The 19,509-nt window shown below is 42.5% G+C and overlaps 1 protein-coding gene across 1 annotated transcript; it reads left to right on the plus strand.

Annotated features, from left to right (window-relative positions):
• The first annotated feature begins 883 nt into the window (after positions 1-883).
• On the plus strand, positions 884-18,403 carry LOC306994248 (GTPase IMAP family member 4-like). Its single transcript, XM_079639856.1, has 2 exons — positions 884-1,538; positions 18,280-18,403. Exons 1-2 carry the CDS (start codon positions 911-913, stop codon positions 18,366-18,368), a joined length of 717 nt encoding a protein of 238 aa, XP_079495982.1. The 5' UTR covers positions 884-910; the 3' UTR covers positions 18,369-18,403.
• Positions 18,404-19,509: the final 1,106 nt, after the last annotated feature.

A 19,509-nucleotide genomic window follows, 5' to 3' on the forward strand; every position in this document is an offset into this window, starting at 1 on the left:
AAGGTTAGTGTGATGTTCCTGAAACATTTTCAATCATCTTGCGAAAGAGTAATAAGAACACAAACTACAACTTTATTCAGACACAGTCTTAGACGAACTGAAGATAAAAGACATTAACTCTCTCAAGATCTGATTAAACAACTCCACAAACAGCATTTTCACTTATTACTAACCAGACTGACTGTATTTCTGTCACACGTCTACAGAAGATCTTATTGAGAATTAATAGACTGTGGCTTTGCTTGCGGATTGTTGGGCTTCGGTGCTAATGCGCGGTGTGCTCGCCCAATCCCGAGTTCTTAGAAAATGCTTATTTAATAGCTGTCCAAAATGATATACAAAAAAATTCTGGATTTTATGATTTAGAATCACAGTGCTGCTGAAATCAATTCAGTGATTCAGGTCAAATGATGATTATACATTGTGACATTGATTCAATGACATTACCAATGTTTTGTGGATGAAATTCTAGAAAATGTTCAATATTAATCGCAAGTGCAAAAGTGATGTTGATCCAATGCAGTTAACATTGACACATTAACATTGATTTAACGTTGTTTTGATGGATGCTTGCTATCTGGGACCCTATGAAGCACACCTGAAGCAGCCAATCAATGTCTTCAGGATTACTAGAAAGATCCTGGCAAGAGAGTTCATTTAATATTTTTGTTGTTGTGTATATTCACAGCTATACTTTCACTAACAGTAACATTAATTACACAGATAAATTATGATTATTGGTGGGTCTTCACTGCAAAGCAACAACAACAACAACAACAACAACAACAACAACAACAACAACAACAATCCACAGCAATTTCAGTCATTTGGGGCCATACAAATAATACATTGACAATACACTTGACATTATGTGTACAGTCAGACTCCATATTTTCTGTCTCTTTCAGAGATGTCCGCTGGTCCAGATGATCCAGTGATCCGGATTCTTCTGATGGGCAGGAAGGGTTCTGGGAAAAGCTCATCTGGAAACACTATACTGGGAGAAAAGAGGTTTAAAGTTAAGAAACATGAAGCTGAAGTGTGTGAGGAAGTAACTCAGACCGGAGAGAAGCAGGTGTGTGTGATTGATTGTCCAGATCTACTGGATCCAGATGTGAATAAAGAGAAGCTGGAGAAGATGAAGGATCAGCTGGTCTCTCGATGTTCATCAGGACTCAGTGCAGTTCTGCTCACCGTTCCTCTAGAGGAACCTGTGGGAAATGAGGAGGAGATCCTGGATTATATCAAGTGTTTATTAGGTCCTGAAGTTCAGAAGCACATCATGATTCTGTTCACACGTGGAGATGAGCTGGAGGATCTGGATCAGACCATTGATGAATATCTACAAGATCATGAGGATCTCCAGCGACTGGTGACTGAATGTGGAGGAAACTTTCACTGTTTCAATAACAAGAGTAAATCAGAGAGTCAGAAACGAGAACTACTGCAGAAGATCGAAGGAATGATGACGGAGAACGGTGGGAAATATATCATGGAAGAGATGAGGAGGTGCAACAGCAAGGACATAGGAATGAATTGTAAGTTGTTCTGTTGATGTGAATTATTACAATAATGCATGATGAGTTGGGCCACAGGGCTGTATGTGAACTGGTTACACACAGTACTGGTGCTGCAGAGGCTGAAAGTTTAATATACAACAATATACAACATCTGTTACATCTCTGAAAACAACCACGAGTAGTGCAGTTCATCACTTCAACAGGCATGTGACTGACAAAGGACATTAATGTTCCATACATTACAAATACAAACCTTAACCAGAAATATTTTTATATTAGCATTTTCTTTATTTGCCAAACATGGCAGACTGCAGGAACATAACACTTCTTAACATGAAGTCAGTTTTGTGTTTATAGCCCACTTCCCTGAGATAACGGGAACGAGCATTGCGTATCCTGCCGTGCTACTGTGCAAGTCAACGCTATTGCTATTCAGAAATGGTCTTTTTGCCTGACTTAAATAGGCAGTTGGCATTGCTCATTTTGGCGGGCTGAAAAGTGAACCAATCAGGCTTATGTATTCAGAGAATACTGATATGCGCCAAAATCGATGCAATGCTCGTTCCCATTATCTCAGGGAACCGAGGTTACGTTAGTAAACAGAGCGTTATTTGTTGTTTTGTGGTTTTGTCTACTGGTTACTCAAATTACTCATTGTAATTAGTGCTCTTGCACACCTCTCTCACCTGATTTCCCTCTTGTTTGATTTCTCACACTATTTAGATCCCTTCTTTTCCATCTTCTCTGCCAGAGTGTTTTGACTGTTTTTCTGTCATTCTCCAGCCATTCAAATATTGTTATATTTTGCCTTGTCAAGGTATTTGATCCTGTTTTGTTTCTCCTAGCCCTGTCCAGCCCTGCAGCTTAGTTTCCCCCAACCATTTTGGATTTGCCTCTGTTATTGGACCTTTGCATGTACCTGGATTATTCTCTGTCCAGGGGTCCGTTCTTCGTACGTTGCTTAAAACATCCGAGATCAAATGAGACATCCAAGATGATATCATCTGCCTAATCATGATCTGGCTAATTGGGTTCTTCGAACACACCTGTCGGTTAAGATTAGTATAGCTGGGTTGAGTTATCTGAGATAATTGCGCGTTCATGGGCTGGTTTAAAAGGGGATATGTATCGATAGTAGAAACATTGATCAGCAACGCTGCTATTGGCTGCTTACCGTGGCAAAAGAGCGCGGCCAGTTTTTCTCCGCAGCAGAGAAAGAGCTACACTTATTACAGAATATATTTGTATTTTAATAATTTCATAATTACTTTGTTAAATTTTAATGTCAGAGCCACCGTCCAATAGAACATGGGAACAAGTAAAAGTGAAGTACAAGAATATTCTACAAAATAGTAATCTTTTCTAGGTACATACTGTTCCAAGTCTCTTTAAAAAAAAAGCACTGTTGAATTATGTGTTTGTCTGTTAATAACAGCAACCAAGAAAAAGGCTGAGCAAAAAAAAAAAAAAAAAAAAACGGTGGTGGTCCTGCAAACCTTGGGTTGAATGTGAACCGACCCATTGTGAAGGGCATCCTGGGTTTAGTTCTTCCTTAGACCCACAGCCAGGGACCAGTAGCAGCAACAGATTTAAATGTCCTTACTAAACTATCAAATAATTAAATTAAGTAGGTAAATTAAGTAGTATAATCCAAATGGCTGGTACAGTCGTTTAAACTGTTAAATCTTGAGTAGTGATGAATTGCTTTTACTTGTGAAAGTGAAAACTGATAAACTTATGTGAATGAAAAAAATATTTTGCCATAAGTTATTGATCACATTTTTTCCCTGTGTAGTTCATTAAGGACATTCTTTTGTGCAGTTTTACATAATACACCAACACTTTAATCTGTTCTTAAGAAAGTGGTGGCTGAAACGTGCAGTAAGTGGACTTTCTCTAACTTTTTACCTCTCAGATCACTGTCCTTTGGAGGAAGTACCTGTATGTGCATAAGTAACTTCATATAATTTATACCCATTTATACTGTGCCTATTATTTCTGACTGCAATGTGAGTTGCAGGAGTCCACATCTACAGAAGAGTCTGCACAAAGAAGTGATACAGAGTTGGGCAGTGTACTTTTCCTTTTTATTTGTTGCAAGAGGCATATGTTGATAGTTTTTCAACAGAAAAAGTAGTATTTTGATCTGAAAACCCCCAAAAGCTTTTGGGGTGAGACCCCAAAAACTCACACATACCAGAAAACTTTTTAATTTCTAAAAATAATAGAACATTAAAATCTAAAAGATCTCCCCATATATTTATATTGAGCAAAACACATTAAATAACTCTTAATTGTAACACTTGCTCTCCTTTAACAGTCAGAAGCAAAGCATACTGGGAACTAGAAATCCGTAGCCTAACTCATTGTGTGAACAACATACATTCACATTTATCTGGGAACATTTATGTGCAATATATGTACACAATAAAGGATAACACGTTTTGAATATTACATGTAATGCTATTTTTGTCTTCATTTAAATATTTTATGTGTATTAATATATAGCCATACATGGTCAATGCATATATATTGCAGTATATCGAAAAATATAAGCACTAGTTTCCCATTTATGGAAATGGATTATGTAATATATTGCATTATTTTGCAGTATAATCCCATATAATTTTGGGACTTCACTTAAGTGAAGGGACTTGCAAAAAATCTCAGGGCAATGCACACAGTTTGTGCTGTTGTTAAAGCCAGACTCCGACAAGTCGAATATTAAATGTGTGGTTCCAACAAATGAATGATGTAAATGACACTCTCACGAGTCACGAGAAAAACGATATCTCAAAAAGTACACTAACGCGCTGCACTAAAGGACTTCCTGTATCATATAAAGCCGCAATCTAATCTTGTTTACATGAAATAAGCGGCTCCTGAGCAGGTTTAAGCTTACGGAACTGTTGCTATGGCAGCAATTCCAGGATGAGCGTCGAAGAACCAAACAATCCAAGATCATGCCAAATCGCCAACAATCAATTCCAGTTAACTGAGTTAGCAACGTACGAAGAACAGACCACTGTTCCGTGGACTGTGTTTGCTGGTTCTGACCCTGCCTGCCTCTTGACCACTCTCCTGTCTTGCCCTCTTGCATTGTTGCCTTGTTGGACTGCCTACCCGTTGCTGACCCTTGTCTGTCCTTGGACTACGGAGTCATCTCTTACCCCTATGTGACTCGGCTGCCTGATTAAATATTGTTTCCTTTTACTTTGATTTTTGTCCAATAAACACGGTTGGAACTGATCTGCTCTTGGGTTCTCTGTTTTTTTTTTTGTCCAGCCATTTTATCACACTCTGGCCAGGATGGACTCAGCAGATTAGTCATCTATGCCACAAGGAGCTATGCTTGGACGTCACCAGGAGGAGCTCACAGCCGCACATCATGCCGTTGACACCTTGGCATTCCGGTAAGCCCACTATGTGCCAACCCTTCATCATCCAGTGTGAGGTGTTTTTTTCCTTACAACCCATCACTTATGCCTTGGATTCTTCTAAGGTGGCTTTTGTTATCTCCCTCCTTACCAGACGGGCTCGGGAATGGGCCACGGCTGTGTGGTCTGAGGAAGCCGATTTCTGCAAGGAGTTTTCACTGTTCAGGGTGGAAATGTTGAAGGTGTTTGATCTGTGAGCCCTTGGAAAAGAAGCATCTCGGCTCTTGGCTGCAGCAGGGAAGACATTCAGTGGTGGATTTTGCTGTAGAGTTCCGTACTCTGGCTGCATCAAGTGGGTGGAACAATGAAGCCAGGTTTGCGGAGTGACTGGTAGAGGATATATGGGACGAAGTTTATGCAAGTGAGCTTCCTGAGGGTTTTGACAAGCTTGTGGAATTGGCGATTCGTTTGGACAATCAGCGGGACCTCTATCATTTCTTCAAAGCCTACATCATTCCAGGATGCTGTTCCTGTCGGGGTGGCCCATGAGGCTCTGGCTCATCTACCCTCTCCTCAACCTATGCAGCTAGGCAGGTATCGCCTATCTGCCACGGAGACGCAACAGCGCTTCGCCAAAGGGCTGTGCCTGTACTGTGGGAAGCCTGGGCACTTTGCGACCACCTGTCCAGCAAAAGCCAATGCTTGCCAATAGCTAAGGGGGTACTGGCAAGCTCCACCTCTACCACCCCATCTGCAGGTTCCCGATCCATGCTCCCTATCTCTGTAATGGTCCATGGTACCAATTTTCATCTCTCCGCTTTTTTAGACTCAGGGGCTGAGGGACATTTTATGGACTTCTCCTGGGCTTCTAAGAGAGGTTTTCCTTTTCAAGCTCTTGTTCCCTCTCTCACGGCTCACGCTCTTGATGGCAGAGAACTCTCCACTACTTCTCATACCACTATTCCTTTAGTTATTGTCACTTCGGTTAATCACAGGGAAGAATTGTTTTTTCTTATTTGTCATTCACCTCTTGCTCCTGTCGTCTCAGGAAACCCTTGACCCTTGGCTTACTACTCACAACCCGCATATTAATTGGTCAGAAAACTATTTTTTTTATCATGGAGTTCTTGTTATGCCCATTGTCTTGTGTCTGCCTTGTCTCCTGTCTTTTCTCCCGCTGTGTTGCAGGAGGAGCCTGTGTATCTATCTCGGGTTCCTGAGGTCTATCATGATTTGCGGTAGGTCTTCTCGGGCCGTATCCCTTCCTCCGCACCGTCCTTATGATTGTGCCATCAATCTCCTCCCTGGCACTTCTCCTGCCAAAGGAAGGTTGTTCTCCCTGTCCGCTCCTGAATGGGCGCCCATAGAGAGTTACCTTTCAGAGTCTCTGGCAGCCGACCTTATTTGTCCTTCTTCCTCGCCGGCAGGGGCAGGGTTCTTCTTTGTAAAAAAGGATGGTTCTTTGTGTCCTTGCATAGAATTCCGGGTTGAATGACATAACTATCAAAAACAGGTATCCTATACCTTAGATATCTTCAACCTTCGAGGTTCTGCAGGGAGAAAAGTACTTTACGAAGTTGGACCTTCACAACACCTACCATTTGGTTCGGATCAGGAAGGGGTACGAATGGAAGATGGCATTTAACACTCCACAGGGCATTTTGAATATAGGGTCCTTACCTTCGGCCTTACTAATGCCCCAGCCGTCTTCCAGGCTCTGATCAATGACGTGCTGAGAGAGATGATCAACCAATTTGTCTTTGTGTATCTGCATGATATTCTGATATTTTCTTGTTCTCTCCAGGTACACATTCAGCACGTCAGGCGGGTACTGCAGCGGCTGTTAGAGAACCAACTTTATGCTAAGGCGGAGAAGTGTTTGTTTCATAACCAGTTCCATCTTGGGTCACATCATCTCAGTGGAGGGAATCCACATTGACCCTGCGAAGGTGAGGGCTGTTTCCGATTGGCCTACACCTGATAGCTGAAAGACATTGCAATGTTTTATCGGTTTTGCCAATTTCTTATTCGCAATTTTGGTCAGGTGGAGGCCTCTCTGACTGCATTGACCTCCACAAGAAAGCCTTTTTGCTGGTCTCCGGCAGCAAAATTAACTTATAATTAACTTAAGAGCCTTTTTCCTTCGGCACCTATTCTAATTACTCCAGATCCTTCTCGACAGTTTCTTGTGGAGGTCGATGTGTCAGAAGTAGGTGTTGGAGCAGTTCTCTCCCAACGGTCCCCTCAAGATAATAAGTTACACCCTTGTGTATACTTTTCTCACCGCTTGTCACCCACAAAGCGGAACAATGACATCGGTAACCATGAGTTGCTGTCCGTGAGCTTGGTACTGTGGGAGTGGCGCCACTGGTTGGAGGGTTCAGTGGAGCCGTTCCTGGTCTGGACTGATCACCGGAACCTGGACTACATTCAAATGGCCGGCCAAACTGCTGAACTCCAGACAACTTTTTTTTTGGTCGTACCGAACGGGCTGCCAAAATGGTAAGCCTGACGCGCATTCACATCAAATCTCTGCCTCGGAGAACGTGGGGCCGCCAGATACTATCCTCCCCTCTGGTTGTGTGGTGGGATCCGTCACCTGGGGCATTGAGGCCCAGTCAGGAACAGAGGCGCCAAGGGGGTGCCCGGTGGGCAAACTGTTTGTTCCGGAGTCGGTTCGGCCAGAGGTTCTGGAATGGTGCCACTCGTCCAGGTTAGTCTGTCACCCAGTGAGAAGAACGCTGGCTGCTCTTCGCCAGCGTTTTTGGGAGGAGACGTCCATGGGAGGAGACGTCCATTGGTTTGTGGTAGGGCTTCACGATATTGGAAAAAATTACATTGCGATATTTTTTTCCCCATAGATATATATTGCGATATTGAGAGCCATAACTCCAGGCTAAAGTCAATAATTACCATTCCATGATATTAATAATTTCACTAATAAGCAAGCTTCATTACAAGTGACAAAAAGGTCACTTAATATTTTATTCCAAAATGTTGGAGCCATTCTGTATTGTAATGGGTTGGAGCTGTGTTCTGCCACAAGTCTACTTAAGACAGGGGTTAATTAGTGCAGGTGTGGCGCACAGCGAGGTGCATGGTTTTTGACCGTGAGGCACGGCGTGTAATCATGGAGACTGACTTGAGTTAAGTTTATGTTTGAAGAAAGGTTTCATTTTTTGTTATGTTAATAAATGGATTGGTATATCCGACTTTAATTTCAGATTTGTGAAAGTTTATTATTTGTACCGTATTTTATTATTTTAAGCCACAAGGAAACAGCACGCCCGAAACACGCGTGCAAAACAACTTAAATGTGCGCCAACAAAGAGTCAAAAACCTCCTCTGTATGAGGAAAAGACTGATCAAGTTTAAACGACACGGTCCTTGTGCTGTCTGTGCACCTTGTGTTCGACGGTCATCGGCTGAATGGAAACGCTGGCGCATTGGACAGCGAGGCGGCCAGGAAGCGGTGACGGACGAGCGGAGATCGGTGACGGACGAGCGGAGATCGGTGACGGACAGCGGTGGTGATCGGTAGCGGCAGGCGTCGGAGTAAAACGCTTTGGGCTTCAGTGGATAGTGAAACGGTTCGGACTCGGTGAGGACGGACGCCAAAGACGACTGAGGTTGATGAGCGCCCTCCCATTGGACAGTGAGGATTGGACACTTCGATGCACGTCACCAGGAGGAAAGTTCTTTTGGACCTGAAACGAGTAAAACGAGGTAGCGGCAGTTAACACACACACGCACACACATAAGAAGATGTACGAGTTTTAAGAGCTGCAGTTATCAAAGTGTAAACAGCAAGAGTGACAACAAGAGAATACAATACATTGACATTTGGTTTAAAGTAAACGAGGACTTGAAATAAGAGACATTTGGGTCAAAGGGTTACCATAAGAAAGTGTATGTGTTTATGCTTTATTTCTGATTTCTCGTTTTATGATATTTAAATGAAATGTGGTTTTCTTGGGGGTAGTCTGTTGAAAAAAAAAAAAGTTAAAATGGATGAAAGTCATCAAGGTATTGAGGTAACTCAGGTGGTGTCAGCTGATTCTCAAAATGTTAATGAAGAAGAAGCCTCTGTGAAAAAAAGGTCTATAAAACTTACAACAAAAGCACTGCTTTCTAAAATAAGTGACTTAGAGACACTAAGAAAATCAAAATTAAGTAAAGCTGCCAACATCAAACAAACTGTTCAAGGTTTATTATGCGAGTCTGGGTATGAAGTTGAAATAAAAAGTAGCTTCAGCAAATATCAAGCTCTGATTAACGACGCAAAGGTTGCACATAACAATCTGCTTGAGTTGCTACCCGTGGATGAAAAGGAAAAGCATGAAACCTGGTTCAAAGCAAAGCTTTTAAGTGTGAACGAATTTTGCCAGTGTGTGGAAAATCATTTTAAGAGTACAAATGGTACTATTGAAGATGTTCACCTTGAGGATGATATAAAGCCAACGGACAGTGTATCAAATGTTGGAGCAGGCGCTAAAAGCAGCACCAGTGAAAGATCAAGTCGATCAAGCAAAGCTGCATTTGAAGTTGCACATGCGCAAGCAGAAGCCAAAAAAGCTGCACTCCTGGCACGCGCATCAGCGCTAAAAAAGAAACATGAATTGGAAAAGGAGGCGGAATCAATACGCAAAAGAATGGAACAGGTGGAAATGGATGCTGAGATTGAAGCCTCAGATGCAGAGTTGGCAGTACTGGAAGCATTTTCAGATCAGGATAAAATGGGATCTTATGTTGAGAAGCAAAAATCAAAAGAAAGACCTGACGTTCCTGATACAAAGTTTGAAAAATCTACCAGATTGATGAGAAATAAGGGCTTACCCATTGCAGTAGCCAGATCCACTAGAAATGTTGCACATGCAGTTGATGACAATTCTACACGTCAGATTCTGCAAAGGCAAAATGAAATATCCGAACTGCTCATACAACAACACAAAGCAAGCCAACTGCCACCAAGACAAATGCCTGTTTTTGAAGGTGACCCATTGAAGTTCAAAATGTTCATGCAAGCTTTTAGGCACTGTGTGGAGGAGAAAGCTGCATCTAAAGGTGATTGCATGTATTTTTTGGAAAGGTACACCAGAGGGCGCCCACACGACCTTGTACAAAGCTGTTTACATATGAGTGCGGAGAGAGGCTTTGAAACAGCTAAAGCTCTCCTACAGGAACACTTCGGTAATGAAACAAAGATCACAACAGCATATATGGAAAAGGTTCTCAACTGGCCTGTGGTGAGGGCTGAAAGTGTTTCGTTACTACAGGACTATGCATTATTTTTACGTGGATGCAGTAATGCAATGTCGGATTTAGAGGATATGAAAGAGCTGGACATGTCTGCCAACCTCAAAATTATTGTTTCGAAACTTCCTTTTAAATTGAGGGAAAAATTTAGAAGTTCTGCATGTGATATTCGGGAGAGACACAACCGCAGACCTAACTTTAATGATGTCGTTGACTTTGTGGAATATCAAGTCAAAATCTTGTCTGATCCTATTTTTGGTGACATTCAAACTACTGAAAGAGAAAAGCAGGTTAAAAGGGATGTGTATACAGCAAAGTCTAAGTTGAAGCGAGACAACTTTGCTACAAACGTCTGCGCTGTTAGCAAAGTACAACACAAGGACACACAAGAAGGTAAGCAGAGGGACAGCAACATCAGCATCAATTGTTTATTCTGTTTACAAGATCACAGTCTGGATGAATGTCAACTATTTGCCAAGAACAAACATCGTGAAAAGATAAACTTCTTAAAGGAAAAAGGAGTGTGCTTTGGGTGTCTCAACACTGGGCATTTGAGCAAAAATTGCGATAAGCGTAAAATCTGTAAAAAATGCAAACAGAGCCATCCAACAGCTTTACACATTCACGTCAAACAAGTGGACAAATCAGTGAACAGCAGCGGCATCTACCCCAATGAACCTAAACCAGCTGTAAACCATACGCTTATGTCAGCTCAGACATTTGGGAGCCAGACCGGGGCCGGTAGCAATGGAATGCTCTCCATCTTGCCAGTTCAGGTAAAAGCACAAAAAGGCAACAAGGTGATTCAGACATATGCCTTTCTTGATAATGGCTCAACATCCACCTTCTGTTCTGAAGCTCTTATGCGTAGGCTTAATCTCACTGGGACAAAGTCAAAAATATGTTTGCTAACAATGAGCCCAAAGACATCAGTGTCAACATACATTGTAAATGGACTTGAAATAGCTAGCCTTAATGGAACAAGGTACTACAGACTTCCAAATGTTTACACACAGAAAACGATGCCAGTAAATACAGCAAATATTGTAAAACAAGAGGACCTTACACAGTGGCCTTACCTTGAGCACATTGAAATCCCTGAAATTGATGCTAACGTGGAGTTATTAATAGGTACTAATGCTTCAATGTTGCTAGAACCATGGGAAATTGTGAATAGCCAAGGTGAGGGTCCTTTTGCTGTTAAAACCCTATTAGGGTGGGTGGTCAATGGATTAGGAAAGGATTGCAAAGACAACATAAATGACAATGGCTGTCATAGTGTTGCTGTAAACAGATTATCTGTGGAATCACTTCAGCTGCTATTGGAGAAGCAGTACCAAAGTGACTTCAATGAAAAAGTCGCTGACGACAAAGAAGAAATGTCAAGGCAGGAGGCAAGATTCATTGAAATAATGGATCAATCTGTAAAATTAAAGGACGGACATTACAGTTTAAAGCTGCCATTTAAAGCCCAGGAGGTAACACTGCCAAACAATCGTTGTATTGCTCAACAGCGCCTCATTGGACTAAGAAGAAAAATGGAAAGAAATGTGAAGTTCCACCAAGAATACGCAAGCTTTCTTGAGAATGTCATCAGCAGTGGCTATGCAGAAATAGTACCACAGGATGAATTGCGTTCTGGAGAAGATAACCTGTTCTATATTCCTCATCATGGAGTGTATCACCCACGCAAAGGCAAGTTGCGAGTTGTCTTCGACTGTGGAGCTAAGTTTAAAGGAACTTCTTTGAATGAACAGCTTCTGCAGGGTCCGAACCTCACAAGTTCATTAATAGGAGTGTTTCTACGATTCAGACAAGAACCAGTTGCTTTTATGTCTGATGTGAAGTCTATGTTCTATCAAGTCAAAGTGGCTGAGGAGGACAAAGACTTTCTAAGGTTCCTGTGGTGGCCTAATGGAGATCTGTGTAAGCAAGTTGAAGAGTACAGAATGACTGTACATCTCTTTGGGGCAGTGTCATCGCCTAGTTGTGCATGTTATGCTTTAAGGAAGACTGCAGACGACAATCGAAACAGGTTTTCGGACGAAGTGGTTGACACGGTACATAGAAATTTCTACGTGGACGACTGTCTGAAAAGCTCACCATCTGTGCAGAAAGCGGTACACCTTGTCCATGACCTGGCTGACCTTTGCCAGAAAGGAGGCTTTCATCTTACACAATGGATCAGTAACAGCCGCAAAGTCCTTCAAACAATTCCTGAGAAAGAACACTCTAAAAGTGTGAGTGAACTCAATTTAGACATAGACCAACTCCGGGTGGAAAGGGCACTGGGGCTACATTGGTGTATGGAAAATGACAAATTTAACTTTCGTATGAACTGCAAAGAACGTATGCAAACAAGACGAGGGATTCTATCAGTCATTAGTTCAGTGTACGATCCCTTAGGGTACCTTGCGCCAGTCCTTCTTCCAGCCAAGCACATTTTACAAGAGTTGTGCAGAAGGAACTATGGCTGGGATGAAGAAATTCCACAAGCCTTAAAGCAACAATGGATAAATTGGTTGATTGACCTAAAAGATATCTCAGAGTTCAGAGTGAGTAGGTGCTTGAAACCACACGACTTTGGAACACCAGTCCATGCCCAGTTGCACCACTTTGCTGATGCCAGCGAAAGAGGATATGGGGCGGTAACATACCTGAGGCTACAGAACAAAGTAGGTCATGTACATGTTTCCTTTCTTCTTGGAAAAGCCAGAGTAGCACCTCTTAAACCCGTAACCATCCCTCGTTTGGAACTCACTGCTGCTGTTTTGGCTGTTCGGGTGGACAAGATGGTAAAATCAGAGTTACAGCTTTCTTTGCCAGGATCCTGTTTCTGGACTGATAGTAGTACAGTGTTGAAGTACATCAGCAACGAAAACAAAAGATTTCGAACATTTGTGGCCAACAGAATAGCCATCATTAGGGAAGCTTCAGACCCAGTACAGTGGCGGTATGTTCACACAAAACAAAATCCTGCAGATGACGCATCTAGAGGACTGACAGTCCATAAGCTTCTGAACAGCAAAACGTGGCTGTCAGGTCCAGAATTTCTGTGGAAAGCAAGTGAAACGTGGTTACAGTATGAAGTAGAGTCCACAATGGAAGAGGATGATCCAGAGGTCAAACTGGAGATCTCTACAAACACAATAACTATACAAGAGAATAATGCAACCAATCAACTTATCACATATTTTTCTGACTGGAAAAGGTTGAAGGTTGCAGTGGCATGGTTACTCAAGGTCAGGAAGATTCTATTGGAGTTGAGTCAAAGAAGGAAGCAACTTGTGAAGGGTGAAATGGCTGATGTTTGTGTTGACAAGAAAATGTTGGAAGCCAGAAAGTCGTTGGAACGAGACCGTGTATCAACTGAGGATCTATTAGCAGCAGAAAACGCTATCCTTCAGTTCTGTCAGAGAGAAAGATTTGACAAAGAGATTTGTGCACTAATGACAAAAAAACCTGTAAAAAGGTGTAGCCCTATCTACAAGCTGAATCCTGTTCTAGAGGGTGGACTGTTAAGAGTAGGTGGAAGATTGTCCAGGACTGCAATGCCCGAAGAGAGCAAACACCCAGTCATCCTGTGTAAAGATCAGTATATCTCCATGTTAATTCTTAAAAATGTTCATGAACAGACGAGGCATGGTGGGAGAAATTACATCCTCTCCAAAGCCAGAGAAAAGTTCTGGATAACTCATGCCAATGCAGCAGCAAGGAAAATCTTGTCAAATTGTGCTTTTTGCAAACGTCACAAAGGAAAAATTTGTGATCAAAAAATGGCTGATCTCCCCAAAGAAAGGATTACTCCAGACTTACCTCCATTTACTAACGTAGGAGTGGACTATTTTGGGCCCATTGAGGTAAAACAAGGACGTTCCTATGTGAAACGTTATGGGGTTATCTTTACATGCATGGCCAGCAGAGCAATTCATTTAGAAGTGGCACACTCATTAGACACAGACTCTTGTATCAGTGCTATTCGTCGATTCATATGCCGAAGAGGACCCGTAGCACACTTTCGCTCAGACAATGGCACAAATTTCACAGGAGCAGAGAAGGAGCTAAAAAGAGCAATTGCAGAGTTAAACAACGAATCAATTGAGAAAGCTTTAATACATGACAACATCAAGTGGACGTTCAATCCACCTACAGCTTCACATCATGGCGGTGCTTGGGAAAGCATGATCAGACTGGTCAGGAAGGTCTTAGTATCTGTTTTACATCTACAGGCTTTAACTGATGAAACCTTAGTCACAGTCTTATGCGAAGCCGAAGCTATCTTGAATGACCGACCGATTACAAGAGTTTCTGAGGATCCTAATGATTTAGAGCCACTGACGCCTAACCATCTTCTTACTTTGAAAAGGAAACCAGTTTTGCCTCCAGGTCTGTTTGATCAAAAGGACCAGTACGTAAGACGAAGGTGGAAACAGGCTCAGTATCTTTCAGATTTATTCTGGAAAAGGTGGACAAAAGAGTATCTTGTTACTCTACAGGAAAGACAAAAGTGGAACAAAACAAAACGTAATCTTACAGCAGGAGATATCGTTTTGGTTGCAGATGCTACAGCACCACGAAATTCTTGGATGATTGGAAGGGTTATTAAATCCTTTCCAGACAAACAAATGTATGTGAAAGACCAGTGACAAAATTAGGCCTATTGGTAGAACAGTCAATGTAAAGTGAACAAACACACTAAAGAGGGGTTTATTTTTTGTTTATTTGTTTGTTGTTTTTATGGTAAGATGTTGTATTACAATTTTGTTGTATTAATGTCTCCATACATGTATATGTTTATAATTGTTATGTCTTGTGGTGCCATGAACAATTAGGGGCCGGTTGTGTTGGAGCCATTCTGTATTGTAATGGGTTGGAGCTGTGTTCTGCCACAAGTCTACTTAAGACAGGGGTTAATTAGTGCAGGTGTGGCGCACAGCGAGGTGCATGGTTTTTGACCGTGAGGCACGGCGTGTAATCATGGAGACTGACTTGAGTTAAGTTTATGTTTGAAGAAAGGTTTCATTTTTTGTTATGTTAATAAATGGATTGGTATATCCGACTTTAATTTCAGATTTGTGAAAGTTTATTATTTGTACCGTATTTTATTATTTTAAGCCACAAGGAAACAGCACGCCCGAAACACGCGTGCAAAACAACTTAAATGTGCGCCAACACAAAATTAGAACATTCTGTAAACAGAAAGGCAGAACGCATTTAAACAGCAGCTTTACACCATACCGCCTGTCTGCGCTGTCGCTCCCACCACGTGCGTCATACGCTGTGCGTAGGGCACCAAGAGCTGAGGGGGCACCAAAATATGAAAAATCAGTAATTATAATGCCGATATTATTTCAGTATAGAAATACAGACACCCCAAGCCGCTGGTGCTACTGTGCTACTACCCTTCACATCGAATGTTCCGGCGATGTGATTATCGCTCACTCGCACATCGCGATGTCGATGTTAAAACAGAATATCGTTCAGCCCTAGTTTGTGGTTTCCTGCTCTGTTTGTGCCTAAAACAAGTCTTGTAACTCTATGCCCGTTTGTCTGCTCCAACCTCTCCCTATTCCCTCCCGCCCTTGGTCCCACATTGCACTGGACTTCGTGTTCGGGTCCTTATGGTGGTGGACCGTTTCTCTAAGGCGGTCCATTTCATTCCCCTTCCCAAACTCCCTTCTGCCAGGGAGACGGCTCAGGTGGTCGTGGACCACGTCTTCCGGATTCGTGGTCTTCCCGAGGACGTGGGCTATGACTATTATCTCTCACTTTTAGAGGGAGTTTTGTCGGCAGATTGGTGCTACTGCTATACTCTTGTCGGGATTCCATCCACAGAACAATGATCAAACAGAGTGGGCGAACCAGGATCTTGGGGGGATTCTCCAGTGTCTTGCTTCCCACAATCCTTCGTCCTGGAGCCAGGAGCTCACTTGGGCTGAATACACCCATAATTCCTTGCCAGTGTCGTCTATTGGTTTATTTCCTTTCTTATGCTGTCTTGGTTATCAACCTCCTCTATTTCCCTCACAGGGTCCCAAAGCTGCTGTTCCCTCGGTTCAGGCATTCATTGATCGGTGCCGGCAGACATGGAGTCGGGCCAGGGAGGCACTGCTGCAAAATGGGGAACGCACCAAGAGATTGGCGGACCGTCGTCGGGCTGAAGCACCTAAATACATCTGTGGGCAAAGGGTGTGGCTTTCTACCAGGGACCTACCTCTTATGGTGCCATCTAGGAAGTTGGCGCCGCGGTTCATCGGGCCATACCCTATTGTCAAGGTGATCAGTCCGGTGACGGTCCGGCTTCGTCTCCTGTAACCCTTTCACCGTGTTCGCCCTGTCTTCCATGTCACCTGCATCAAGCCTTTTTATTCATTCCTCTGTTTTTCCCTCTACCACTGTGTCTCATCCCCCCTTTATTAAATTAAATTAAAATGTTTTGGGAGGCTTCCACATGTAGTAATTATTTAATATGCAAAGATGTTAGCCAATCACAGCAGTGAGCGTTTACACTTAAGTCTCACAGCCAATCACAGCAGTGAGCGTTTACACTTAAGTCTCACAGCCAATCACAGCAGTGAGCGTTTACACTTAAGTCTCACAGCCAATTACAGAAGTGGGCGTTTACACTGAAGTCTCACACTAGACTGGCTAACCATTCAAACTGAGCATTCAAATCATAGGGCTAAAATGAGGGTAGGAAAAATGCCTTTTATTTCTAAATTATAACCATTTTTGATGTAAAAATCATACTAGCTTTATAAGTGCCAGGAGCCATATCACCCTGTAGCCCAAGACTGGTTGCCCACTGAAGCTCAGCAGGGCTGAGGCTGGTCAGTACTTGGATGGGAGACTCCTGGGAAAACCAGTTTGCTGCTGGAAGAGGTGTTAGTGAGGCCAGCAGGGGGCGCTTAACCTGTGGTCTGTGTGGGTCCTAACGCCCCAGTGTAGTGACGGGGACAGTACACTGTCAAAAGAGCACCGTCCTTCGAATAAGACGTTAAACCGGGGTCATTAATAATCTCAGGATGTTGTTCGAAAAGGTAGGGGTGTGATCCCGGCATCCTGGCCAAATTTGCCACTTGGCTTCTGTCCATCATCCAGGTGGATGCTGCACATTGAGGGTGGTTTGAGGAGATTCCCCTCTTCCATGTAAAGTGCTTTCAGTACCCAGTAAAGCGCTATATAAATGTAACAAATTATTATTGTAAGTGCACCTCATGAAATATAAAAGAACTTAAAAAATGCATTTCATAACCCGTTTGAGACTTATGCCTGATATGTAAATATCACTGATCTTACATTTACATTTAATCATTTAGCAGACACTTTTACCCAAAGCGACTTACAACTGAGGACTACAGCAAGCAAGTCATCGTGAAGAGGCAGAAATAACGCAAGAAGTGCTCAAAATACAAAGTTCAGGCATTACTCAGAGTAGCATAAGCCAAACAAGGGAGGATTAAAGGAAAATGTTTTTTTATTTAATTTTTTATGTCAAGTGCTCACGGAAGAGATGAGTCTTCAGTTGTCTTTTGAATGTGGTCAGGGATTCTGCATTCCGGACGAGGGTAGGGAGATCATTCCACCAGCAAGGAACCGTGATTGAGAATGTTCTGGAGAGTGATTTTGTGGCTCTCTGTGATGGTACCACGAGCCATCGCTCATTGACCAAACGCAGGCTTCTGGTAGGGATGTAGACTCGTAGGAGCGAGTGAAAGTAGGAGGGAGCTGAGCCTGTGGTCGATCTGTAAGCAAGCGTCAATGCCTTGAACTTGATGCGAGCAGCGAGTGGTAGCCAGTGCAGAGAGATGAACAGAGGAGAGACGTGGGCCCTTTTGGGCTCGTTGAAGACAAGACGGGCTGCAGCATTCTGGATCATTTGTAGAGGTTTAGTTGCACATGATGGGAGACCGGCCAGAAGAGCATTGCAGTAATCAAGCCTAGAGATAACCAAGGCCTGGGCGAGAAGTTGTGTTGCATGCTCAGTTAGGAAGGGCCTGATCTTCCTGATGTTGTGCAGTGCAAACCTGCATGATCGAGCTGTTTTTATAATCTTAAAAGAGAAGAGCTGTTAGAGAAGGTTGCATTTAGTTAAATTGCACATTAATGTGATTGTTGTGTTGCAGTTTCAGGAGAAAGTTCAACAGCAGAAGATGAGCATCAGATTCCTGAGAGGAAAGACCAGATCAGACTGGTTCTGCTGGGAAAAACTTGATCTGGGAAAAGTGCTTCTGGAAACACCATCATCGGCAGAAACCTGCTTGAATCCTCCTCCGGCTCGGACTCTCAGACGAAACGGTGTCGGGTAGAAACTATAGTGAGGATGGGTAAAGAGATCTCAGGTTGACACTCTCCTGGGGGGTGCGAGTAGGCTACAGATGGGAGGGGAAAAAAACGGAAAAAATAATAATAATAATAATTTGCACTAAACTACTGTCATAAAAAGTTATAGTTTTGTATATACATAACTCCTGAATACAAATTTAAATGTGTTTGGACTGATTTAAAAAAAAAAGTTTTAAACAAATTTGATTGGTTTGTCGATAGTGAGCGAAAATGCAGGTGATAAGCGGTTTTATTAAGCGAGTCACTGAGTCGTTCATTCAAACGATTCGTTCAAACGGCCGATTTATCAAGAATGAGATAGATATTTATGATTGGGTCATTGAATCTTTGACTCAACTGATTTGTTCAAAACCCTGAATCATTCAAAACACGATTGAGTGTTGATGTGAGATGCGCTGCTGTGATCTTTGTTTGGATTCATCGGATCTATTTTCGCTGCTAAAATAGACCAAATCAGTCATTATTTCGTCTAAAATCTAAGTGACTTAATATTATTTACTTGTTTGTTGAACGTCATATGAAATCAGTGTCACATTTTCAATCGTGAGGTGATGGTAAATTAAGTGATGGTCAATTGTCAGCTTTCTTGGTCGTCAGGTCGTGTGATGTATGTTGCTGAACTGTATTCAAATGTTATAAATATAAAAACACCACATTTAGAATTTTATCTGCAGTATGTCAATTTAGTTTATTTGTGTGTGCTGCGCTTATAGACTTTAGAAAACGGCGCTCATTTGTTTAATTTCTCCTCGAGAAGCTGCGCAAGCCTCAAAAGTTTAAGGTCCTTGCACCCTGACTGAGTCCGAAACTGTCGTATTCGTTTCTCATATTCGTCATTTGGTGGCTCCAATTGTCAAAAACACCCTTCAAAATATTTGCTACGGATGCGAAAAATGCAGAAAATCGAACCACCCGAATACATTTTTATGACGGACGGAAGTTTCAGAGGCTGCAAACGTATAAAATGTGAGGTCGTATTTTTATATATAAACGAATAAGCTAGTCAGAAT

The sequence above is a fragment of the Phoxinus phoxinus genome (genome assembly GCF_949152265.1).
Source record: "Phoxinus phoxinus genome assembly, contig: scaffold_75, whole genome shotgun sequence".
Lineage (NCBI taxonomy): Eukaryota > Metazoa > Chordata > Actinopteri > Cypriniformes > Leuciscidae > Phoxinus > Phoxinus phoxinus.

Excerpts from the sequence above, each read along its gene's own strand:
- LOC306994248 (XM_079639856.1), top strand. The coding sequence starts at position 911 with ATGTCCGCTGGTCCAGATGATCCAGTGATCCGGATTCTTCTGATGGGC. Across the intron at positions 1,539-18,279 it reads CAAGGACATAGGAATGAATT|TTTCAGGAGAAAGTTCAACA; the intron begins GTAAGTTGTTCT and ends GTTGTGTTGCAG.